The following is a 27,146-nucleotide window of genomic DNA, read 5'->3' on the forward strand; positions in this document are numbered from 1 at the left end:
GCAATGGCAGCGAAAACGCAATTGCGGGTGCAAAACATGGAATCGGCATTCATGTACGAAATAGCGAAATCGCTAAAAAATAATAGCGAGCGGAATAGCGATTACGCTGTAAAAGTCGCAGACTCCGGGAAGTTGAGCATTAGCGAAAATGAAATAGCGACCAACCACGGAATCTGCGATTTGAATAGCGAAACGCAATACTGTCTCAATCGGCATTCATGAAAGAAATACATTAGCGAAAAATCGCTAAATCGCACATTAGCGCGGCGCAATTTAAGGACAACTCAAAGCAGGTGGTAACCATAAAAGCCATGATTAACCAAATTTTGAAAAACTGTTAGCCAATCACCAACAGGTCCAGGCCTGACCAATCACACATAAGGACATTCAGCAGCAGCAATAGGCGTTCCACAATGCCTGGGATGTACATGGTGGTGAGGCGGCGAAGGCTACAGCGAGCAGCACGGAGGAGACGCATGAGGCAGGCACGGATTTACCGGCAGCGGGTCACCTTGCTGGGGCAAACCAGAGAACAGATTTATGCCAAATACAGGCTGAATGGGGAAATGATCACCTGGCTGATACAAGAACTCGACCCCATCATGCAGCACCCAACAAGGCGAAACAATTCTGTGCCCACACATGTGCAGGTATTGTGCAGCCTGCACCTCCTGGCATCCGGCAGTTTCCAGGGCATAGTAGCCGCTGCTGGGGGGATTTCCCAGCCCACCATGTCACGCTGCCTCCACACTTTTGTTGACGCCATGCTCACCCAGCTCCACCGCCACATCACATTTCCCACCAGCCAACAGGATTTGGACCTCACAAAACTACAATTTTATAATGTTGCCCATTTTCCCCATGTCCTTGGCTGCATAGACTGTACCCACGTCGCCATCTGCCCACCAGCTGGCACGGAGTATATGTACCGCAACAGGAAGTCCTACCACTCCCTCAACATACAGATGGTCTGCAATGCCAAGACCATCATCACTGACATTGTGGCCCAGTACCCAGGGAGTACCCATGACTCCTTTATCTTCAGGCACAGCGGACTCCACACACGACTGCTCAGGGGAGAGTTTGGGGAAGGACACCTACTTGGTAAGTACACTTTGTCGACAATGTCACATTGCTATGAAGTAACTGCGCTGCACAGGCAATCAACATCTGCTCCTCTCATTCAGGTGACAGTGGCTACGGGAATACCTCCTGACCCCTTACCTCAACCCTGCCACACCTCAGCAACGCCGCTACAATGTTGCGCACATCCGGACAAGGAACTGTATTGAAAGGACATTTGGCCTGCTCAAGAGCAGGTTCCGTATACTGCACAAGACAGGTGGGGCCATGTATTACAGTCCTGCAGCGTGCTGCCGCATTGTGGCTGTCTGTGCAATGCTTCATAACATTGCAACCAAGCGCCGGATACCTGTTGACATCTCAGGCAGTGAATCTGAGGGGGACGACCGGCCACCAGCACATGCGCACCATGCACGCGGGGAGAACCCAGCTGAAGGCCACAGACGTCGCAACCACATCACAGCTAACAATTTCTAGCCCACCCCCTTCCCCCACCCCACATATCACAATTGCATGCAAACTGTAATGATTACACAAGGCGTATGTGTGCACCAAAATAAATGTATTTGTTTGAATCACAAAAAATATAAATGGGTGTTCGTAATAACTATATACAAAAAGCAGTATTCATGCATACTGCATGGGACGCTCCATTGCAGGCTTAAGTTCAGCCTGCGTCTGTGTCCCTGTCACAATGTCATTGCCGTCTCCGGCGCACAAGTTGCTGGCGCCTGGGAGCCTCTTCCTCTTCCTGGGCAGCTGGAGGTGGGGCAGCCCTTGCGCTGCGCCTAGGTGGGGGGGCCTGCGTGGCAGAGTGGCTGCTGACACTAGAGGTACCCTCACTAGCATCATCACCCCCCACAATTGCCGGAATCACAGGTGCGTGCAGTGCGGTGACCGCGGTTGTCAAGTGCTCCAGCACCCGGGTGATATCTTCGCAGCACTGGACGAGTTGGTGCTGCTGGGTTAAGGAGCGGCGCGCAAGCAGGGCGGTGGCATTTGCCGAGGAATAATTGGAGCGGCTGTTGGTGGTCAGCCGGCTCAGCAACTGGTGGTGGCGCCTGCCAGCAACACTTCGGTGCTTCACCAGCGCAGCGGTGTTGTCTTCCATTGCCGTCGTCATGCGGTCAATGGCCGCCGTCATGCGGTCCACCCTGTCGCCCACTCCCGCAACATTGCGGCCGATCTTCTGCAGCTGGAGCTGGATGGCTCCCTGCTGCTGCGACTGGCGCTGGTGTAAACGCAGCATGCGCCGCTCCACACTCATGCATGCGTGGAAGTGGCCATTGCCCCTCCTGGTGGTCGGCCGCTGTGTAGCCGATGTGGCTGGCCCAGATGGTGGTGGACGAGCTGCAGGTCTTGCAGCAGCTGGTGTTGCAGGTGCGGCAGGTGCGGTGGGTGGCCTGGCCTTGGCAGCCGGTGGGCCTGAGGCGGATGCTGCAGGCAAGGTGGGTGGCCTGGCCTTGGCAGCCGGTGGGCCTGAGGCGGATGCGGCAGGTGTGGTGGGTGGCCTGGCCTTGGCAGCCGGTGGGCCTGAGGCGGATGCTGCAGGCAAGGTGGGTGGCCTGGCCTTGGCAGCCGGTGGGCCTGAGGCGGATGCTGCAGGCAAGGTGGGTGGCCTGGCCTTGGCAGCCGGTGGGCCTGAGGCGGATGCGGCAGGTGTGGTGGGTGGCCTGGCTGCTGGCTGCTGGTGACTGACAGACGTGCAGATGTTACATGCATGCTGGGTGTCATTCCCTGGGTGGCTGTGTATTTGCGCACTTTGGAACCTTTCGGGCCGCATTGTGGTAGTACTACATTGTGGACATACTACGTCTCCCACAATGCTTAAGGGCATTTCCTGATGCACGGCATGACTAAGGGCCAATGAGTGAGCCTATTTGGTCATGGGCGGTCATAGGGACAGGGTCGCAGTCGCATGCCACTTACCTTGGGTGTCTTGGGTGGGGCGGGAGGAGTCCAGAGGGGTGACGCCAACACACGCCTCCCTCTCCAACGTGTCCTCTACCCGGTCCTCCAGGGGGGTGTTGGGTGGGACAGTCGGGCCACCTCCTCCGGTGCCTGATGCCTCACCAAGGCGCTCCGCAACCCTCTCCTTGGCACGCCCTCGGAGGTCGTACCACCGCTTCTTTAATTCCTCAAGGGACCTGTCCGCAACTCCCACAGAGTTCACACTTGCCGCAATCCCCACCCAGATCCTCCTCTTCTCCTGCTCCGGGACCCTCCGGGAGTTTGCACCAAACAGCTGGTCGTGGTTGGCCACCACACCCTCTATGAGGTTCTCCAGCTCCTGTTCCGAAAATTTCAATTTGCGCTTTCGGCCAGCGCTGTTGCTGGGTCCTGCCTGCGGGTCCTCTGCCATAGCGGTCGCTATTTCGGCGGGGTCGGGATGCGCAAACGGCGGGTTGGTGGCAGCTTTCCGTCGTGGACAGTCGACTGTTGGCGTCACTGTGGTGTTTGGGGGTGGGATTTGGCTGCTTCCTGGTTGTGATGTCATCACGGTGCTCGGAATGCATCTTCCCGTTTTCCTGATCCCGCGAGAATGCGACTCGCAATCCCGTGCAATCGGGATTGCGAGCGCAATCTCGTGCGATCGGGATTGCGAGTCGCAATTCCCGTTCGCAGGTAGCCGGAAATAGCGATTATTCTGCGTTTTTGGTGGGTCGCTAACGGCTTTAGCGCCCGCATGCGAGTCGCTATTTTTTCTCAGATAAGTACATGAATGCCGTTTTGCGTTTCCTCAATAGCGAGTCGCTATTGATCGCTATTAGGGACACGCAAAACGGCCCGTACATGAATCAGGCTGATAGTGCTTTTGGGCGCTGGATAGTGAATAGTTTAATTTACTATTCCAACTCCAGTCCCCGTGGATAGTAGGGAAGGTGTTGGATAGTACATTAAACCTATTCCCTATCCTAGAGCGCCCCCCAGCGCAATGCGTTGTAATGGTTTGCGTTGTAAAAGTTGCGTCGTAAAGGCACTGCGTGGTAAAAGTTGCGATGTAAAGGATGTATACCATGCTCCACTAGTGTCATAAATACAGAATGTTAGTGCCCTTGTTGCTCATCCGAACTCTACGGTAAAGCTGCAGTTGATCACTAAGAAGTTAAGTGACCAACTGCTACCGATGTTGAACGTACATGTTTCAGTTTGCATGTCAGAATGTTTTGCTTACATGGATGAGGAAGATATTTGAGAACTCTTAAAAAAATTGTCTTCATTTGAGCACTAACTATAATTGATATGGCAAAAGGGAACCCCTCATTTTGTTCCTTTACTGCAGTCTCATCTGTAGAACATGCTTTCGACTCTATAGCTGTAATATCATCAATTTGACTTTCGGTGTGCCATGGTTGTGTCATAAATAAAGACTGTTAGCGCTTTAGTTGCTCATTAGAACACTGTGGAAGGCTGCAGTAGAACACAAGGGAATTGAATGACAGGCTGCTGCTGCTGAAAGTACATGTTTTACTCAGACTATCAGACTTTATTCTCACCTGACTAAGGAAGTTAGTGTGAATTTATAGAAAATATGTTCTCATTTAAAATTTGAAGCACCTCAATAACTTCTTTGAAAAAAGCAAGAGAGACATAGTTCATAAAATCCCAGCAGAGGATCAGGATTTTTCACAGGGTAGAATCACCTTAGAACTCACCCGGATTCAGAAAATACACCCAACAAACGATTTATATTGGGACTAAAATTCTGTTATTACCCTTTATATGTGCTTGGGTTAGTGAACCTCAAAATGTGGCATTCACTACAATGTATTTCAGTGGGGTTCATGCCCATGAGTCCTCTAACGGGTTCCACAACATATAACTGGTGAATTTCAGTGGTTTGGTTCTTTAAAATGGTATGTTTTAACTACCATCTTTACCGAACTATAACATACCTTTAACCTTTGCTTTTTTCAGTGAATTTCAAAGTTTTTTCAATTGCAAAGATACTGATACATACCTAAATGAATATATACATATATAGGGATTTGAATAAAGGACGCTAAACCCAGATTTGACGTGCACTGCCCCACCAGTACTGGGACAAACGGATCAGGGATTAAAACATTGCAAGATAGAAAGATGTGAGGACATATAGATGTATAAATTTTGCAGGTCAATTACAGAAACCTCCCTATTTTGGTAGAATTACATTTATGCAGGCTACTCGATCAAATGGTCATATTTCAAGCTTTGCTACTTTTGGTTTATCCACCTTGGACTTACCTGCTAATTCTTACCAGCATAAGCTTGGCAACATCTACTGTGTTTATTGTTCCACTCTGTGTATACTCAACTGTTATTCGACAAATGTTGTAAAGCGCTCCGTTACCTTCAAGTCTGGCTAGCGCTATATAAAACTCCAAAATATAAAAAAATAAACCTACCCCTCATCTCCACTGAGTAATCATCATGTTTGTTGACATGATGCAAATCAAGCAGTACTTTTATTATCAATATATAGCTGATGCAGATGAAGTGTTGTAGGATCACTTCAATACAGGCAATTCAACATAGGTGAAGCAAACTTGGTCATCCTTCCTGGGCCACCTCAGTGGCCGCTGTGGCTATGGATGCTATGGACATAAAAAAGAAAACAAGACAGCAGTACTGGGAGAGGATAGGAAACTGGGGAGGGTGGGAGGGACTTTGAAAGGAAACAGGCCAGAAGCAGTGGACAGGCCTGAACTTTACAGTAGACTAAAAGGGCAGGATAATGCAGTTGAGCAGCTAGTATTGCAAGGCTCTGGACTGGGCATCTGTGGTAGGGCTAGGCATGTCTGAGAAGTAAATGAAGCACAACAGAGGAGTAGGGTGTGAGGTGTGTACAATAGTATTACATTTAATGTTCCTTTGACTACCATGCTATCCAACTGTCTTTCAAGAAGACCATGCCTAGTTTCAGAACGCCTACAGGGAAATGAACTGGAATGGGCGAAGGAAGTAATGGCTAGTCTTCCATACATTCAGCCCTAGACACAAGATCAGTTTGGGGACGCTATTGCTTAGATAATCTACAGAACAGTAGTGTTTCAGAATTTTGTGGGAGTATGGGGACTGTGTTAACCTCAAGGAATATGAGGTAATGTGTTCTTAGAGACAACATTCAAATTAGCATTTTCCTAAGGCAGTCAATAAGAAACAACTGACTCAAAATTAGAGTTTGAGGTCAGAAATGTAGAGAAAACCATGAGGGTTTATTAAAATGTAAAAGTGCAATCCAGAAAATAGGAAAATGCAAATGCTGCAGAAATCCCATCGAATCAGTCAGACACGTGGGAATCAATTGACATGAAGGTTTTCAGTTATATAAAAAATGCAAAATAGTCAAAAATCTATTAATTATATAACAAATCCCAAATTTGCAGTGAATATTTAGACAATAAAGTAGGATCCCTTGTAAAGACGCAAAAGATCTGGCATATCCCCAAATTCAACAGTTTATGTAGTCATTTTGAGCATAGGAAATCATTGAGAAACTGCAAAGACAGCACAGCGTGTTCATTATTATAGCAAATCTTACTTCTTATTTCTTAAAACATTACATAACCATACCATCTGAGTACTAACCCACTACATGAATATTGATGTGTCTCCTCTGACTTAATGTCATCTGGACTGGAATTGTGAATTTAATGTGTGCTAGGAGGAAGAGCCTTGGAAAGTAGCACAAGTGTTCCTCTGGCCAGTTCTTCAAAAACAATGTCATACAAAGTAAACAGTGCACATCTTGCTGCTTGAAGTGTTAAGCGAGAAATATAAAAACAGACTGAAAAACATGATACCGTAGAGATTTTAACAAAGATGGTGTTGAGGCCTACCTGATACCTAGTTTAATCTAAAACAGAAAAACACATTAAAACACATCACAATGATTTCTCTTCAGTTGCAATAGCTCTATATTAATGCATGACTGAACTAAAATAAAAACTAACTGAAATTAAGACACATTTTAGTTGAATTGTGGAAAACTTCCACAATAGTATGTTTGACAAATGCACAACTGAGTGATGATATTCCTCTTGACCTTTAGCCCTTCCAGTTCTTCTGCACTGCATCCCCCTTCTAATGTACATTGTTCCATTGTTTTTAGTTAGGTTCATTCTATATAAATCTTCATATGCACATGATAATTACTCTATTTTGTTACTAGCAGCATCGGTTAACAGCCTTGTCAATAGTGAATCTTCATACTGACTGATAGCATCTAACACAAATCGGTTGGGATACAATGTAAGATGACAAAGGAATCTAAAACTGTACTTTACAAAAAGGCAAACACCAAGACGAAAAAAATTAATTCATAAATCGTAAGAGCCTACATTTATATTTAATATATAAAGCAATGGAGGCACATGTGGAAAGAAAAGGTGCGACACATCATGAAATCCGTCTTTTGCTTTCAGCACCCACCCAAAAGCATTAAGCAATAGTTATATAGTTAGTTATGATGATCATAGATTGTGATTGCCTGTTTCTCCTTTTTTTTGTAGCTCATAAAAATGGATTGACCACTACAACTCCCATGCCCTGCGATGAAGGCGATGGTTGCTACATCCAAATCACCAAGCGTCGCAACACCATGGAAATGTCCACCTTGACTCCCAGTGGTGCCTCACAGCTGGATCGTGCACGCATTAACAACTCAGAGGCAAAGCTTATTGCCAAGAAGCGGGTGATCCGCATGCTCATTGTCATCGTTGCCATGTTCTTCATCTGCTGGATGCCCATCTTCGTAGCCAACACGTGGAAGGCCTTTGATGAGACGTCTGCATTCAAGGCCCTCACCGGGGCACCCATTTCTTTCATCCACCTCCTCTCCTACACTTCAGCCTGCGTCAACCCACTTATATATTGCTTCATGAACAAGCGTTTTCGCAAGGCCTTTTTTGGCACTTTCGCCAACTGTTTTAAACCATGCCGGCGTTTACGAGACCCGGAGGAAGATGTTGCTGTCACGGGTGCCTCGCTGTCTAAGTTCAGCTACACCACAGTCAGTAGCCTAGGACCAGCCTGAGCACTGTCCGTCCATCTGTGGGGCCAAGGAAGTTCCTTCATGAAGATGAGTGGGTTCACAAGGCATCTAAAGGTACATCGGAAGATCAGAACAGGTTTTGTTGAGGCTTTTCAATCAAATATTGTTTTGGTTAATTTTATTGACTCATTTACTTTTTTAAAGAAAAAAGCTGATTGCGTCATCTTCACCTAACCTAAGAAACCATAAAGCCTTAAAGACCTAGGGAATTTGATTCACTGTAAAGCTCAAGTATTTGAGAGCACCCAGTGCTTTTGGGGTCCCTTCTGAACTGTTTTACTTAATTGTAAGATATGTTGATATTCCAACCTAGTTGCTGCTTACTGGAAGCTCACACTGATAGTGCTTCAAAAGTCTGGCCGAGAAGACAACTAAGCAACAAAAGGGACAGTCTGCATAAAGGCTAAAAGAGCAGGTACTTCTGTTGTTCCAGAACCTTGTTTGGTTTAGACAAGTGCAACCATGCTGGGAGCTGAAATATGCACAGAGGTAATCAAGAGAAAAGTCAAGTTGACTAAGGAATTCCATGCAGTTAAATGGAAACAGTGAACAAGGTCCCCTCTAAATATGTGTTTATACCTCAGCTTTTGTCAAGCCACTGCCCCCGTTAACTGTACTGCACCAACCGTGAAGGCGGAGGGATCTCGATTTCTGAAAATGCAGTCTTCTGTCCCTGCTGGAAAAAAGATCCTCTGCTGCATGGAACAACTGTGCTGTTGACATGATCACCTCTACCCATTCTGCTTCATCATTACACTTTTGTAACCATTCTTGTCCAAACACTGGTCTACGTGTTATGGTGGATGTCCTGTTTTAGATTTTTATTTTTAACTTTGACACAATTTCAAGGAATTGTCTATAAACGTATCTTGTTATAAAGGCAGAAAACATTTGAACATCCCTCACTGGGCAGCGAGGGCACCTCATTTTTAAAGCTGTAGACAGCCGGCCTGTGATCCTCTATGGGCGCAGCCAACAGTGACAACTCTCATCTTACAGTAACTTCAAAACATCTGGGAAAGTCTGCTCAAAGACATCACTTGCACAGATGATAGTAACATCCCTTATCACAAGTCACCTCTGCTGTTGGTGGCTGGAAGTATCTCACTGTCCAGCACATAAGAATTGTAGCCCATGTCTGCCCAATAGATGCCCTCCAGACATATCTGCTCCAGTTTGACTAAAATAAAACCCTGAGAAAAAAAGAGACAACAGTCCTAGAAAAATACTTCCTATCAGTATTGTGGATAGGACTACAGAAGTGTAAAAGTTTGTTTCACGAGAATAACTCTCTAGAAAGATGTTCCCTTGGACAATTCAGGCTGCACTGTTCTACCCGACCATACAGGCTGAGAGATCCGTCAACTTTACACTGGCAAGTCACCAACACACTATATCTTCAGGCATCGCGGCCGACTGCTCTGGATACACTGGTTATTCCTCAAGATACATGTTCCATTGATTATATGCCAACCTCTTGAGTACTGACAACGGACGTGAGGAGTTAGGGACATTAGTGTCTTTAATATATTGTGCGAGAAGACTTCAACCTGTGATGTAACACTACATTATAATTCCTGAAGACTTGAACATGTAAAGAAACACCTGTTGCCTCCTACAAAAAAGTCCAATGTATTTTCCTGCATCACTGGAGCATTTGTCCTTATTCATGGACATACGCGTTTACTCTATTGGTATTTATTAATGGATTTATTTGGATCATTAGAGACAAATCCAAAACTGATCAGCTGGTTCTAAATCTCTAACTGCTCGTGACTTTAGGCAAACCTTTTGACATTGGTAACACCAATAATGGATACAGAGATTGGCTTCTTTTGTTGGAGGTTGTAGTGCCTAGGAGCAAGTAGTGGTAAGCTATGCCACGTGCTGGACCCGGCCTCGATCACTACCGACAGAGATGCATAAAAACAGCTTGATCAACTCTACACAGATGGCACCCAGAAAGTGTTGCATTGCAAGTTGGTTTTTGGTAACTAATCCCATGTACCCGTATAGTTATACAGTGTACCGTGCTTGTCAGTCATGTTTGTGAATTGAAACATCAGTTTCCTGGAAAAGCACATGGGGGTTTGAAGGCATTATGGTAACAGGTTCCACAATGAAAGGGCCACAGCCATGTGAATTCTGCTTGACCAGTGGATATGAAGGCTGACCTGTCGTCCTTATCTCAGCGCTTTATATGATCATATAATCATCCACATATTGTACATGCTAAATGTCAAGGACATTCAACCAGGAAACAGCATCTGCCCCGGTCAAGCTTATGAAGGGTTCCATCAATTATTTTCTCCAACATTGATGCAAATCCGAATGCCAAGCGGAGACTCCGGCTACTAATTTTTGTGAAATTTTTTCAAATGCTGATGTAATTGACAGTGTGACTGTTCCTCAGTTGATGCTGTGAACCTTGTATGTTGTATTATTTAGCATTTTCTATTGCCAGCTGTGTATTTACTGTTTATAGTGAGACAAATTCTACTGTGTTGAGACCAAGTCTGCTCTCTTGGTAATGTTTGAAGTGCTGGTATGGTGAAGTTTGTGAATGGCTGAGTGAGTGATCAGGTATCCTACGTGGACTGAAGAAGGATTTCACAGAGAATGTGGAGAAGGAAGAGGGGATGGGTAGGTTTAGTCTATACCAATGGAGTGCCACTGAGGTGGTAAGTAGGGCCAACACAGTATTACGTTTGTAACAATACACTTGAGAATGGATTGAGTATGATAGTCAGCAAGAACCTAGCCATGTTACACAGTACAGGAGGGAGAAAGCATCACAGCCTCCCGCTCTAAAAGACACTACAACACAAATTACAAACCAATCGAAAGGAAGGGCAATCACAAATTTCAGAGTTGCAACCAGAACACGTGAGTACATTTTATTATAACATTATTAGACATATTGTAAGCTCCAATTATGCTTTCCATGTTCATTGGCTTTTACAGAAGATGCAAAGACATTGCTGTGGTTATTGTTCTTCTCTTCCCAATTAAATGTGGTATTATGGAGCACAATGTGTACAGCTTCTTTGCACACTAGTTATAAGGACGCGAAGCGTGGTTGGTATCCATGAAGCTTTGCAAGAGCAGCATTGCTCCTCTAGCAAGACAAAATAATGTGGGTCTGAAGGGTCAAAGTGCGTTTGGATAGAGGGCTCTACAACCAGTGTGGAGGTTGAAAATATTGGTTGGAAGAGATGTTCATGGGATCATACGGTGGGAATATGGAGAATTTATGTAGATAGTTGATTGTTTCTAATTGGCACCTCTGAAATATTTTCATGAAGGGCTTCATGTGTTATGTCTGACTTGATCATGGCAGTCGACTTTTCAAATGTGCATGGGCACTGTAGTGGTGAGATGGATGATCCTGTTAAGCCTTTGTGGAAGGTTTTGGAGTATGCCAATGTAATGGCCTTGAGTGCACTGGTTACACATTCCAAACCTGGATCACTGAAAAGATGCTTTAGACAATTGGGCAGAGAGATGGTCTTGAATTTAAATTGTTTCTGTGAAAAGATGTGGCTGAGGACATTGGAATTCTGGCAAAGGTTATCGAAGATTTACCCAAAGGCACAGGCCGCTTTTGAGCTTCAGAGGCTAAAACAGAGGCATGCGGGTCCTTTCTTTTGTGACATAATTTGTGTAGATCAGATGTGGAGCTATTTTGGCTTTGGTTTGATGTCCATCCCTTGTTGGGTTGTTCCAAATACAAAACCACGAATACACAGTCAGAACAGATCACACTTTGACTCTATAGCTATCATTCAATGTGTGAGGCCCAACACTCTGCTTCACCTGATCCATAATAAGTGCCTGCAGTGTGTCAGAAGAGGAGTATGCAGGAAATCACATACTTTGTGTTAAAGTAATGCCTTTACGACTAAGTAATTGCCCTTGTAGCTACAGCTATGCACAGAGTATCTTTACTCGGACCTCCCCCAATGAAGTAAAATGGCACTAACACGTTAGATCACGCTTGTAAACTCTGATATCCGGATGCTGGCCCGACTACATTTTTTGGGAATCCACACGAAATCTTTGACTGTGAAAAATTTACATTTCTGAGCCAAATGTGCCTTGTCGCTTCTGAAAAGGTACATTTGAAAAACTAGCAAAATATCTGCTGCTGGTGGTTGTATGTCTACATCTCCAGTGTTGTGCTGAGGCATGTACTCATTGATGTATTCACTTGTGACAAAACATAACACGTTTATAGATACAGTGAGGTATATTTACAAGGGGATAGCACCACCGGAATTCATGCCCTTCTCCATAATTACAAAGCGGCGTTAAGCCACTTTTTGTGTCTTAATGCCCCCTTGTAAATACAGCCCCTTTACATGTATCACTTTGCATGAAAGGTGAGTGCAATAGATGTTGCTGTGGGCGTTCCACTGCAACAACCATTGCTTTTTGACGTTGCGCCAGATTTACAAGGATGTGTAAATCTGAGGCAGCACCAAAAAGTAACGCCATGCAATAGCAGGCGTTTGAATAGCGCAACGAGAAGAAATATTTGTATTCCCCTTGTTTTAGCTTTTTCTATGTGTACTACATTCTGCAGCACACATAGAGCAAAACACAATAAATGATTGTTTATGTGCAGGTAGGTGTCCCTTCCTGCACATAAATAACCTTCAAATAATGATGATTTGCTTTCTTCTATGTGTGCTGCAGAATGCTGGCAATGACAGCTCCATACGAAACTCATGTGAGAAAGCAATTTAGTGTCAGACATGGTTCATCAATCCCAGCAGAGGGCCAGCATTTTTCACAAGGTAAAATCAGCTGCAAACCCACCAGAATTACTTAAATGACTATAAAAATACAAACAAATGATTTATGTTGTGACTAAAATCTGTTAGCACCCTTTATATGTGCTCTTATTTGTGACCCTCAAAACCTACAATGTATTTCAAAGGAGACCATGCCCCCGAGTCCAGTTATGGCTGCCATAACATTTCATACATGGTGTGGGCAGCCGATCAGGACTGAATACTCCCCTTTAAATTGGCCAACAGAAGCATACTTGGACACCAATGGTGTAGGAGATTAACCCCTTCATTACCAACCTGGGCACCCTTTTAAATGTACATTTCTTAAAAACTACTTCACGGATTTAAAGCAAATAATCCTGTTTGTGCCAAATTTGGTGCAAATCAGTTTAGTTGTTTTTTTATTTATAGAAAAGCAAACGTTCCTGTGAGAACAAAAGTGAGAAATCAAGGGTTTGGGACCCTCCTTTTTTTCTTTGCTCCTGCTTGAAAGATCAGTGCAAAACCTTTCTGGGAAGGAGACAAGTTTCATGCAGTTTTGTCAAATAGCAGCAACGTTATTAAGACAAGATATAATTGCTCTGGAACGATTGCCACCAGAGTACTATATATATATGTCTGTCTCTGTCTCTCTCTCCCTCTCTCTCTTTCTCTCTCTCTCTCTCTCTCTCTCTATATATATATATATATATATATATTTATTTATATATATATATATATATATATATATATATATATATATATATATATATATATATATATATATATATATATATATACACACACACGTTTAGAAATTGCAAGTGTATACTTACCTATTTATACTTCCATTCACAATTTGCTGATATTATGGCAGGTCAGTCCTAACACCTCCATATTCTAGCAGACTTCCATGTATACTGACTACTGCCTCCATTAAGTATTGCTCAGGGTTTGCAAATCCTGGTTTATCCACTTTGGCGCACCTGCTGATCCTAAGTAGGTTTGCAATATCTACCAATCACTTTCACTAGGTATTCAACATACTAGTGAACAGGGTGCAATTCAAGTTGGTCTATTGTTGTCAGTATACAGATGATGCAGATAAAGTGGTGCATGATAATTTCAATACAGGCATAATACAGGTGTACCCTTCCTGGGTCAACTTACTGGTCATAGTGGCTTTCACATTGGAATTTGGATGAGAGAGTGGGACTGGAAGAGGGAAGAACAGTGAAGAGGGTGGGAGGAACTTTGAGAGGGAACAGGACAGAGCCACAGTGGATAGGTAGGCATGGACAGGAAAGCAGACTGCAGAGGAAGGATGCTTCAATTGAGAGCGAGCATTACCAGGTTATGGAATGGGTCTTGGTGGAATGGCAGAGCAGTCCTATGGAGTAAATAAGGCAAAATAGAGGCGGGCGTGCCGGGTACAACAGAATTACATTGAACTTTTCTGTGTCCCAAAGGTCTTGAGAGTCAAGGAGACCACATTGAGATGCAGAATGCCTGAGGTGAAATGGAATGGGTAAAATAAGGGACTACTAGTCCTCCATACATTTGGCCCTAAACACAAGACCAGTATGAGTTGATAATACACAGCTGAATTATATCCCCTCGACTTTTAGCCCTTTCAGTTCGTTTGCAATGCATTCCCCTTCTACTGTACAGTGTTTCATTGCTTTGTAGAATAGTTCACTCTATACAAATCTACATATGTACAAAATAATATCTGTGATTTCTCACTAGCAGCATCTGTTAACAGCGTTGTTAATAGTGTATCATCATATTACCTGACAGCATCTAATACATATTGGTGGGAAGTCAGTATGAGAAGATGTGGGGGAAATCGAAAACTTTACAAAAAGTCAAATATCGATACGAAAAAATAATTTCATAAAACTTAACAACCTACATTTATAGTTAACACCTAAAAAAAAGGTAGGCGCATGATGAAAGAAAAAGCAAGATACAGCGTCAAATGTATCCTTTGCTTTCAGTACCCATAAAGCGGGAAGCAAGAGGTATATAGTTAGTTATGATCATAGATTGTGATTGCCTGTTTCTCCTTTTTGTTGTAGCTCATAAAAATAGATTGACCACTACAACTCCCATGCATTGCGATGAAGGCGACGGTGGCTACATCCAAATCGCCAAGCGTTGCAACACCATAGAAATATCCACCCTGGCTCCGAGGGGGGCCTCATTATTGGACCGTGCACACTTCATGAACCCAGAGGCCATGCTTATTGCCAGGAAGCAGTTGATTTGCATGCTCATTGTCCTCGTCGCCATGTTCTTCATCTGCTGGATGCCCCTCTTCGTCGTCAACACCTGGAAGGCCTTTGATGAGACGTCTGCATTTAAGGCACTCACTGGAGCACCCATCTCTTTCATTCACCTCCTCTCCTACACTTCAGCCTGCGTCAACCCTCTCATATATTGCCTCATGAACAAGTGCTTTCGCAAGGTTGTACTACTTAAGCCCAAGAATAACAAGGATAAAAAATGTTGTGGACAGAATATTGAGGGACAAAATAATGAAAGGTAAGTGCTTGTAGAGGAAGTATATACTTGCTAGTTCTGAATCCACATTTTTATACCTTGACTATATATATATATATATATATATGTATATATATATATATATATACATATATATATATATCCACACAATCGTCGACCAGTTTTAAAAAAAACACAACGAAGTCTGAGCCACAAATCCATTCAGCGTGTATTTAATCACAGCTTCGTCACTCTACGCGTTTCGGAGGTAGACATCCTTGATCACTAGTAACTTACTCGTGATCAAGGAGGTCTACCTCCGAAAACTGTGATTAAATACAAGCTGAATGGATTTGTGGCTCAGACTTCGTTGTGTTTTTTTAAAAAACTGGTCGACGATTGTGTGGAGATTTAGGGGTTCGCGACCCCGTCTGAGCCCGCCACATTTAAGCGGCTGGGGTGTCTTCGCGAAAAACTTCGTGGATATATACATATATATATATATCTATGCAAGATGCATACATGTGGAGATATGTATAGGAAATCCATACTCACTTACCTTTCAATATTTTGGATTTGACATTTTGTCCACAAAATGTGTGTGTTTTGATGTTCTGGCTCCAGTATTTCAGGGACACACCCTTTTGCAAGGCATTTCTTGGCACCTTCGCCAGTATTTTAAACCATGCCGTTGTTTTCAAGAGACAGAGGAAGGTGCTTCTGTCACAGGGGCCTCTCTCACGAAGTTCAAGTAGCCTGAGATTGGCCTGACCACTGCCCATGCATCTGTAAGACCAGGAAAGTTCCTCTAGAAAGATGAGTAAGATCACAACATATCTAAAGTGACATCGGAAAACCAGAATAGGTTTCGCTGAGGCTTTTTAATCCTATATTGGTTTAATTTATTGTATCGACTCGTTTACATTTTTCAAAACAATGCTAACCGCTTCGCCTTCAAATAACCTAAGAAACCGTAAAGCCTTAAAGTCTTAGGGAACTGGAATCACTGTGTCTACTTGAGAGCACCCTGTGCTTTTTAGTCTCTTTCTAAACTGCTGCTCCTAATTTTAAGATATGTTGATATTCCAACCTCTTTGCTGCTTATTGGAAACTTACACTGATAGTGCTTCAAAAGTCCAGCCGAGAAGACAACCAAGCGATAAGTGTCAGCCTGCATAAAGGCTTAATGAGTAGGTACTTCTGTGGTTCCAGAACATTGTTTGTATAGACAAGTGCACCCGTGTTAGGACTTGGAATATGCAAAAAGGTGATGAGGAGAAAAATCTATTTGACCATGGAAGCCTACTTGTTTTCCATGCAATTAAATAGACACAGTGAACACTGTCCTCTTTAACTATCAATGTATACCTCAGCTTTCGTCAACCACTGTCCGCGTTAAGTGAACTGCACAAAAAGGGAAGGAAGAAGTATCTAATTTTCTGAAATTGCACAGTCCTCTGTCCCTGCTGGTGAAAAGATCCTGAGCTGCATTGAATAACTGTACTGTTAATGTGGTCATACCTTCCCATTTGTAACCATTCTTGTCCAAACACTGGTCTACGGTTAATGGTTGATGTCTTGTTTTTTTATTTATTTTTTATGTGGGACTTTGATGTATTTTAAGGAATTGTCCCTAAATATTTCTTGTTTTAATGGTAAGAAACAATTTAACATCCCTCATTGGGGACACCTCGTGTTTAATGATGTTGACTACTGGCCTGTTATCCTCTGTGGGAACAGCCAACGCTGACAACTCTCATCTTACAGTAACTTCAAAACATCTGCCTGTGAAAGTCTACTCAGAGACATCATTCACACAGTAACATCCCTTATCACTGTTCACCTTAGCTAGTGGTGGCTGGAAGTATCTCACTGTTCAGCAGATCAGAATTGTAGCCCATGATTTCCCAATACGCGCCCTTAATATAACATCCACTCAACTTTGCTTGAAACCCAGAGAGGAAAAAGGAAGGTGTTAAAAAATGTCCCTAGAAAAATACCTAGTATCACTATTTTGGATATGAGTACGAATAGAAGTGTAAAACTTTGTTCCACGAGAATAACTCTAGAGTCTAGAAAGATGTAACCTTCCACCTTGGAGAGTTCTCGCTACAAAGTTCAACTCGACCATCTAGGCTGAGAGATCCGTCAACTATACACTGACAAGTCCCAATGTACTATGTCTTCAGACTAAGCTGCCTTACTGTTCTGGACACACTGGCTGTTCCTCACGCTAAATGTTCCAGTGATTATATGCCAACTTCTTGAATATTGACACGAGTTAAGGATTTCAGTCCATTTAGTGTCTCTTTAATATACTGTGCGAGAAAAATGTAAGCTTTGAAGTAATACACTAAATTATGATTTCTAAAGACTTCAAAATGTGAGGAAAAGCATATTGCCTCCTACAAGAAAAAGGAAAGATGTATCTGCCCACATCACCTGAGAATTTGTCCTTATTCATGGGCATATGTTTAATACAGTGGCATTCATTTGGATAATTACAGAAAAATCCAAAATGGACGAGGTGGTTCTAATTCCCAATTGCTTGAGAATTTAGGCGACACCAATAATGGATACAGAGATTGCCATCTTTTGTTGGAGGTTGTGGTGGCTAGGAGCAAGTAGTGGTAAGCTATGCCACGTGCTGGACCAAGCCCAATCACTACTGACAGAGATTCATGAAAACAGATTGGTCAATAGCTGCATCAATGGGCAACAGAATGTGTTGCATTGCAGGTTGTGTTTTGGTATTTAATCCTGTGTACCCGTTCAGATGTACATTGTACCGTGCTTGTCAGTCATGTTTGCGAATTGAAACCAGTTTCCTGGAAAACCACATGGGGGTTTGAAGGCATTATGGTAACTGGTTCCATAATGAAAGGGTCACAGCCATGTGAATTCTGCTTGACCAGTGGTTAAAAAGGCTGTCCTGTCGTCCTCATCTCAGTGCTTGCTATGACCATCCAATCAATCACATATTATAAATGCTAAATATCAAGACATTCAGCTAGGAAACAACATCGTGATCTGCCCCACAACAGTGGAGGATTTTCCGTCAATGAGTTTCTCTAACATTGATAATCATTTGACTGCCGCATGGAGACTCTGGCAAGTTGTTCTTGTGACATTTTTAAAAATGCTGCTGCCATTTACAGTTTGCTTGTTCCTCAGTTGATGTTGTGACCCTTACTTCTTGTATTTTTCATTGACATCCTGTGTATTTTGTTTATAGTGTTTATAATTCTACTGTGTTCAGATTGAGTCTACTGTCTTGGTAATGTGTGGGTGGCTGGTAATGTTTGGGTGGCTTGTATGGCCAATATTGTGATTGAAAAAAGTGTGATCAGGTATCCTACTAGAGGTGTAGGGCCCGATTCACAGAACTAACTTAAGACCAAATCCTAAACTTACTACCATTTTGGTATTCACAGAAGGCACTTACTCATTTTGGTATTCACTGAAGGCACTTACTCATTTTGGTATTCGCTGAAGGCACTTACTCATTTCGGTATTCACAGAAGTTAGGAGTCCTAACTTTAGGACTCCTGCCTTCTGTGAATACCGAAAGTCCTAACTTTACTACTCCTAAACTGAGGAAAATCCTAACTTTAAGACTTTCGATATTCACAGAAGACATTTAGTAGTACTTAGCGTTTTGAAACTTCTGTGTACTGCTTAGTGCAACACACATAGAAGTTGCGAATGTCATTTAAAAAAAAAATTATGTGCAGGAAGGGTAACCTTCCTGCACATATACAATGATAGACAATTTGCTGTTTCTATGTGTGCTGCGCAAGGTAGCACATATGGAAACAGCAACAACGAGGAGAAATAAAGCATTTCTCCTCATTTCATCTGTTTAAGACCAGGTTTCCCTGGTGTTAATTGTGATGCTGCCTCCTATTTAAGTTGCCCTTGTAAATAGGAGGCAGAGTCAAAATCAGTGGGTGTTGCAGTGGAACGCCCACTGCCAACACCCATTGCTCTCCCCTTTCACACTAAGTACAGCGTGAAAGGGTGCCTAATTTACAAGGCTATTTACAACAAGGGGTGGTGATGGACAGAGTCTCTGAATTAAGCAGAGTACTCTCACCCAGTCAAGAGATCAGGGCTAGATCCAACACCGTTTTTTAGCTCATTGCACCATCCCAGTTTCAGAACCTGGCTGTATGCAAATTAGTCTGTCCCTGGCCCAGTGCATCATGGGAACAGGGCAGACCAGACTACAAAAGCCAATTCTTACACTGGGAAGGAAACAAGCTTCCGGGGACCGGTTTCTGGCATTTCAGCCGTCTTCGGCCCGGCTTGCTTGAATCCTGATGGTGCAATGAGCAAGGGACTCACATCTGAGTATATCCTTCCACGCTTAGGGTGGACAAAATTATTTACAACAAGGGGTGGTGATGGACAGAGTCTCTGAATTAAGCAGAGTACTCTCACCCAGTCAAGAGATCAGGGCTAGATCCAACACCGTTTTTTAGCTCATTGCACCATCCCAGTTTCAGAACCTGGCTGTATGCAAATTAGTCTGTCCCTGGCCCAGTGCATCATGGGAACAGGGCAGACCAGACTACAAAAGCCAATTCTTACACTGGGAAGGAAACAAGCTTCCGGGGACCGGTTTCTGGCATTTCAGCCGTCTTCGGCCCGGCTTGCTTGAATCCTGATGGTGCAATGAGCAAGGGACTCACATCTGAGTATATCCTTCCACGCTTAGGGTGGACAAAATTATTTACAACAAGGGGTGGTGATGGACAGAGTCTCTGAATTAAGCAGAGTACTCTCACCCAGTCAAGAGATCAGGGCTAGATCCAACACCGTTTTTTAGCTCATTGCACCATCCCAGTTTCAGAACCTGGCTGTATGCAAATTAGTCTGTCCCTGGCCCAGTGCATCATGGGAACAGGGCAGACCAGACTACAAAAGCCAATTCTTACACTGGGAAGGAAACAAGCTTCCGGGGACCGGTTTCTGGCATTTCAGCCGTCTTCGGCCCGGCTTGCTTGAATCCTGATGGTGCAATGAGCAAGGGACTCACATCTGAGTATATCCTTCCACGCTTAGGGTGGACAAAATTATTTACAACAAGGGGTGGTGATGGACAGAGTCTCTGAATTAAGCAGAGTACTCTCACCCAGTCAAGAGATCAGGGCTAGATCCAACACCGTTTTTTAGCTCATTGCACCATCCCAGTTTCAGAACCTGGCTGTATGCAAATTAGTCTGTCCCTGGCCCAGTGCATCATGGGAACAGGGCAGACCAGACTACAAAAGCCAATTCTTACACTGGGAAGGAAACAAGCTTCCGGGGACCGGTTTCTGGCATTTCAGCCGTCTTCGGCCCGGCTTGCTTGAATCCTGATGGTGCAATGAGCAAGGGACTCACATCTGAGTATATCCTTCCACGCTTAGGGTGGACAAAATTATTTACAACAAGGGGTGGTGATGGACAGAGTCTCTGAATTAAGCAGAGTACTCTCACCCAGTCAAGAGATCAGGGCTAGATCCAACACCGTTTTTTAGCTCATTGCACCATCCCAGTTTCAGAACCTGGCTGTATGCAAATTAGTCTGTCCCTGGCCCAGTGCATCATGGGAACAGGGCAGACCAGACTACAAAAGCCAATTCTTACACTGGGAAGGAAACAAGCTTCCGGGGACCGGTTTCTGGCATTTCAGCCGTCTTCGGCCCGGCTTGCTTGCTTTGGCCACCATGAGTGTGGAAGGGTATGCTCAGACATGAGTCCCTTGCTCATTGCACCATCAGGATTCAAGCAAGCCGGGCCGAAGACGGCTGTAATGCCAGAAACCGGTCCCCGGAAGCTTGTTTCCTTTCCAGTGAAGAATTGGCTTGGTAGTTTGGTCTGCCCTGTTCCCATGATGCACTGGGCCAGGGACAGACTAATTTGCATATAGCCAGGTTCTGAACTGGGATGGTGCAGTGAGCTAAAAAACGGTGATGGTTCAAGCCCTGATCTGTTGACTGGGTAGGAGTGTTCTGATTAACTCAGATACTCTGTCCATCACCACCCCCTTTTTGTAATTATTTTGGCCACCATGAGTGTGGAAGGGTATGCTCAGACATGAGTCCCTTGCTCATTGCACCATCAGGATTCAAGCAAGCCGGGCCGAAGACGGCTGTAATGCCAGAAACCGGTCCCCGGAAGCTTGTTTCCTTTCCAGTGAAGAATTGGCTTGGTAGTTTGGTCTGCCCTGTTCCCATGATGCACTGGGCCAGGGACAGACTAATTTGCATATAGCCAGGTTCTGAACTGGGATGGTGCAGTGAGCTAAAAAACGGTGATGGTTCAAGCCCTGATCTGTTGACTGGGTAGGAGTGTTCTGATTAACTCAGATACTCTGTCCATCACCACCCCCTTTTTGTAATTAATTTACAAGGCAGCGTAAAGCCATGTTAAGTGGCGTAACGCTGTCTTGTAAATAAGGTGAAACCCCTATCGCCAACATAGCGTCCCTAAAAGTGACGTTGTGTTGGTGATAGGGGCTTCTAAATATGTTCCTCACTGTGGAAACATAGAGCACAATGTGTAAAGCTTCTTGGCACACTGGTAACAAACAGGTGAATCGTGGTTAGTATCCCATGAAGCCTTGCAAGTACAGCATTGCTCACCCACTGGGACAAAAAAATGTGGGTCTGAAGGGTAAAGAACGATTGGGTGCAGTGTTCTGCCAACCACTGTGGAAACTCAAGATAAGGGGTGGAAGAGACATGTTCTGGGCATCAGCTAGCGGGATGCTTGCTGAAGCGAATGGAAGCTAATTGGAGCATTTTTGTAGATAGTTGATCATTTCTAATTAAAGCTTCTGAGCCTGTTGTTGAACTGGTTTTATATTAGAATTGACTTGATCCTGTCAGTCGACTAATATCACATTTGGAAGGGCGCCATAGAGGTGAGATGAGTAATCTTGTGAAAGCTTTGTGGAAGGTTTTGGAGTAGCCTATTGTAACGGCCTTGAGTGCACTGGGTAGACAGTCCAAACCTGGATCACTGAGGATATGTGGTCAATGACATTGGGATTTTGATCAAGATTATCAAAGGTTTACCATTAGGGAAAGGGCTGGTCTGGACCTGCAGAGGCCACAAGAGAAGACTGTGGGCTCTTTCTCTTGGGACAAGGTTTGTGCAGATGAGGTATGCTTCCATTTTGCCTGCGTTGATGCCCATCTATTGCTCTAAATACACAAATCGCACATAAACATTGAGTCAGTGACCATTAAAAAAATCTACTGTTGGAGCCCCCAGTGATCAGGGAAAAGACTAAGACAGAAGAGGCTATGCGACTAGATTAGATGCATCCCGGCATGTTAAAGGCCCTCAACAAGATCATAGCTCGTACAGTATGTGGGAGATGTTCCACAGGATTGCAAAAGGTCTACCAGACAAAAGCGGGTAAAGTATGAAGAACTTCCCCAAGGAAGTGACTTCGAGATTGATGGGATCCCCTAAACAAAAAGAAAAGTTAAAAGTCTGGCACAAGTATGTTACGCGGCCTTCAGCATGCCAGACCACATTATCCACAGTAATGCCAGACACATCCTTGATGTTAATGGCTGAGTGAACAGCACAGTAGACACCTCCGAGGGATGCCATCTTTGCAGACTTTTCTATAGCTTTGAAACTGTTGGCCACACAGAAGACTGATAAACAAATCCTGGCAATTCAACTAAGACAGGAACTTTCTTCTTTAGAAATCTCGAAGACTGCTGGTCAGAGGGGTCAAATGCACAAGAAATAGACATCATAAGGGGTGCCACATTAGTAATGCTGTGCCATTCTGCTGCATTGTATCTCTAGTTCCTACAGTACTAATGTCATTCCTTTTTGGTGAGTTATCACTATTTTGACTTATATCCCTCTAAAATAACATCTGTAGCATGCAATCACTTTTCTTTCTTAGTTCCTGCTTCCATAAAACTCTTTCTTCCATGGAGGTTCTCACAGGAGCTCTGGTTGCTCCCATTCTGATTCCAGTCCATCCTCATTTAGGGGCCCTGAAAGTGCTGCAAGTTGATCTGCTTTCCTTGTGCATTAGGATCATATGAATAGTGTATGTTTTACTATAGGTTATTATATCGAGCCTGTCCTGTCCTCTTGTCGTCTGTTGACATGCCGTCCTATAAAATATGTGGGTCTGTCCTACCTGTAGGGAAAATGCAGCTATTTATTCATTATCTATCTCTTGCTTGTTCTGTTCAAGGTAAACACTTTGGTTTTAAATAAAATGTTATACATATAAATATTGTAAGTTCAATGTCAAGAATACAAAATAAAATCTTAATTTATTTGTCTCACAGAACTGATCTGCTATTTAATAGGTAAAAAGTAAATTATTTTGAATCACATCACATCTCTTACAGCCAGAGATATACATCATTCATCCCTTTCATACAATCACTCAGTTAAATCTCTCAGTTTGTAAACCAAGCACTCAATATTGACTTTGCCATTCAAAAAGACATTACCTCTTAGGCAGTCTTTTATCTTAATGGCACACAATGTCAATTTCCATAAAAACGTTGCTTACTTCAACATCGAAGATTGATCGTGCAATCATCGCTCAATAGCCTTCATCTAGAAAGAATTTCAAAACTGCAGAGTGACTTTAAGATGTCGGAAAACATTTTCTTTTCTAAAAATTCAGGAGGTTCACAAACACGTTTTGAATTCATAGTAGAATATGCAAACCTGCAATCAACTTATTTTAATTCAAGGTTCCAATGAATGGGAAAGGATCACCATCTGAACATGTAAGCGATCGTTCCACCACTGTCACTGGATGATGACTTCAGTGGTGGGAATGCGCAGTGGTGTGGGCGGCTTCGCTGCAGCTGTCATTCACTGACAGCAGCCACAGGAGGAAAAAAGGTGGGTGCCCATTGGTAACAACATTTTACACCCCTGGTGTGGACCAAGTGGACTTTCTCCACTCTCTGTTTTCCCCCATGGGCGGGGAGGAGCCAGTACTCCTGATTCATTTTGAAGCTGTCATTCTTTGACAGTAGGAGCAATGAGAAGGAAGAAGTCAGAATATAGCTGTGTGTGATTCACGGAGACCCTCATAAGCATGATCTGACAGTGTTTGAAGCACAAGACGTGGATACTTTTATGAAAACAATTACCCCTCTACCTCATTAACCCCTTGGCTGCGGCGGTAATTACGCCGCGGCGCGAAGGGGGAGGAGGGCCGCGGGTCGCCGCTATGCTCGTGACGGAACCACTCCGTCACAAGCCACGGTGGCGCTGCGCTTGTGACGGAATGGTTCCGTCGCGGCCCCGCCCGCCTAATAGAACCCTCAGCGCAGGCGCGAAATCAGCGCGGCCGGGCCGTGACGGAACCATTCCGTCACCAGCACAGCCCCACCGTGGCTCGTGATGGAATGGTTCAGTCACGAGCATGCAAGGGGTTAAGGGCACTTGCCATCTTCTCAACAACTCTTTTGGAGGGCTATTACCTCACACTAGTACCCACTCCCCTCATGATAGTGACAGCTTTCTATGTTACTAGCACTATATTAAAACTCTCCTTAGCACAGCATTTCCGAAACTATCATCCATTTTGTTTTCTCTAAATAATGAAAGGTCTTCCTCTTGACAGAATGACGGAAGAACTTTCAAAATTGTCATTTAATTTGTCTTCATAGTTGAAAGATTAATTGGAAAATTGGATTTCCCCTTTCGCACTCCATGGGAGCAACACTTCTTACTTAGCTAGTTTTATTTTTTCTTTATTGACTCTTGTGAGAGATACCTGCATTCTGCTATGATTGGTGTTGGGATTTACATTTAAAAGTAATGAAATGTGCTCTATCTTCTTACTCCTTCGTGCCCACAGTATGCCTGATGGGAATGTGTGTGTCTTTGCAACGCCAAAAACCTCCGACAGGAAAAACAATGACCACTGCATACCCAGGATTGGTGGTGCAGACACATGGTGACACAGGGTGTTCCCAACTACTCATTCATGGTTTCATTTTGCAGCAGTTGTGGTGACTGTGGTATATGACTAAGCAATATGTAGGGTGGGTGCAGATGGATGTGTGGGTCTGTATCTCTTCAGAGTATACTTTCTGGAGGCACCAAGAAACTGTAGAGGTCTTTGCTAAGTGTCTTCCTCTCGCTGTCGATTTATGGGCTGGTTTCTGCCCACTTGTTTATTGCTGGTATTTTTGGTTCTGAGGGTGCATGTAAGAGGATAAGTTGCTTATGTAGCCCTTTGCCTTCCTTGTCCCCATCACAATGATCCTCTTAACCCCTTCGGCGCTCATGACGAGCTCAGCTCGTCATGAGCGTAACCTGCGCTACGCGGATGACGAGTTGAGCTCGTCATGTAACGCGGGTTTTTTAAATCGCAGCGCGCAGCGGGAAAACCGCGCATGCGGTTAAAGGGGCACCTGTCTTCTGATCTGTTCTCTGATCTATCTATAAAAGATCCAAAGGAGATCATCCAGGACAGAAAATCATGTAAATTAGTGTCTTACATTGTTACGTCTAGCTTGTATGCTTTTAAGATAAAAGTATGTCCTCTTATTGAAACACCAAAAATGTAGGATAGACACTAATTGTACAGGAAATTCAGGGACCTCCGGTAAAGTCCATAACATCACAATGATGTGTAAAGAAGAATTTTTTTTAGAGTTATGGGAGATCAATACTGTGTTTAATGGATGAAATATTATCTACATGAAATAAGGCACTGACCTAGTGGGCAGATCGAGGCAAGCAGTGCTGTCTAAGTTAAGACGATTATTTCATAAATAGTAGTGAACAAGGCTCCAAGTAACATACACCTCACACTACAGACTGCCAAAATACAGACAGTCCTACTGTCATTCCTTTCTCACTATCTTGACTTTTATATTCCCATAAGATAACATCTACAGCATGCAATCATGCATCTCTTTTGTGTTTCCTGCTTCTGGACCATTCTTACATGCATGGAGTTTCTCACAGGAGCTATGGTTGCCCCCATTCTGATTTCAGTCCATCCTCATTCATGGGCCCTGAAAGTGATGCAATTGTACCTGCTTTCCTTGTGTATTAGGACCATATGATACCAGCACTGGTGCCTAAGTTAAGACAATTATTTAATATAGCAGTAAACAAGGCTCCAAGTAAAAAATTATATCTCAAAATTAAGACTTCTAAAATACTGATAGGCCTATTGGCCAGTGGCGTAACATTAGCCCCCGCAGCCCATGCAGTGCAGGGGGCCGACCAGCTCCGAGGGGCCCTGACTGGGTCTGAGACCAGTTAATGTTATTTTGACACCCTTGATTTTTTGGCAGTGGGGAAAAGTGGTAGGTGGTGGGCAGGGCGGGTTGTCCTCCTAGTACTTTGCAGAGTGGCCCCCTCAAGTTCAGTTATGCCACTGCAACTGGCATTCCTTTCTGGTGATGTCTCACTATCTTGATTTCTTATATCCCCAGAAGATAACATCCGACCGTACATAAATACCTAACTAAAAACATTAGTTTTAAAATCCAGTAATGCTTAATACTAACATATTTTAGGCCTGGCCCACTTTACTAGTCTATCTCCATGCCTAGCATATTATGGGGCACGTGCTGTACAATTTAAATGAGGGTTGACTTTTTGTTGGGAGATTTTTATGTAATGCATAGGTTTGGTAGTTCTGGAGCCCATGCTTTTCAGTCTATGTTTTAGATGTTATCGTTTGTGGTGGAGAATTGCAAGGTGGAGTGCATTCAAACAATGGTTCGCTG

The 27,146-nt window shown here is 43.9% G+C and overlaps 1 protein-coding gene across 1 annotated transcript in view; it reads left to right on the forward strand.

Annotated features, from left to right (window-relative positions):
- The window catches only part of CCKBR (cholecystokinin B receptor), a 332,174-nt gene extending 319,198 nt beyond the window's left edge, over nt 1-12,976 (forward strand). Inside the window, exon 5 of the mRNA XM_078658711.1 lies at nt 7,578-12,976. Coding sequence (XP_078514837.1) covers nt 7,578-8,101 — 524 coding nt within the window. The 3' untranslated portion in view covers nt 8,102-12,976. The remainder of the gene's footprint in view (nt 1-7,577) is intronic.
- The last annotated feature ends 14,170 nt before the right edge of the window (nt 12,977-27,146 follow it).

The sequence above is a fragment of the Lissotriton helveticus genome, chromosome 8 (genome assembly GCF_964261635.1).
Source record: "Lissotriton helveticus chromosome 8, aLisHel1.1, whole genome shotgun sequence".
NCBI lineage: Eukaryota > Metazoa > Chordata > Amphibia > Caudata > Salamandridae > Lissotriton > Lissotriton helveticus.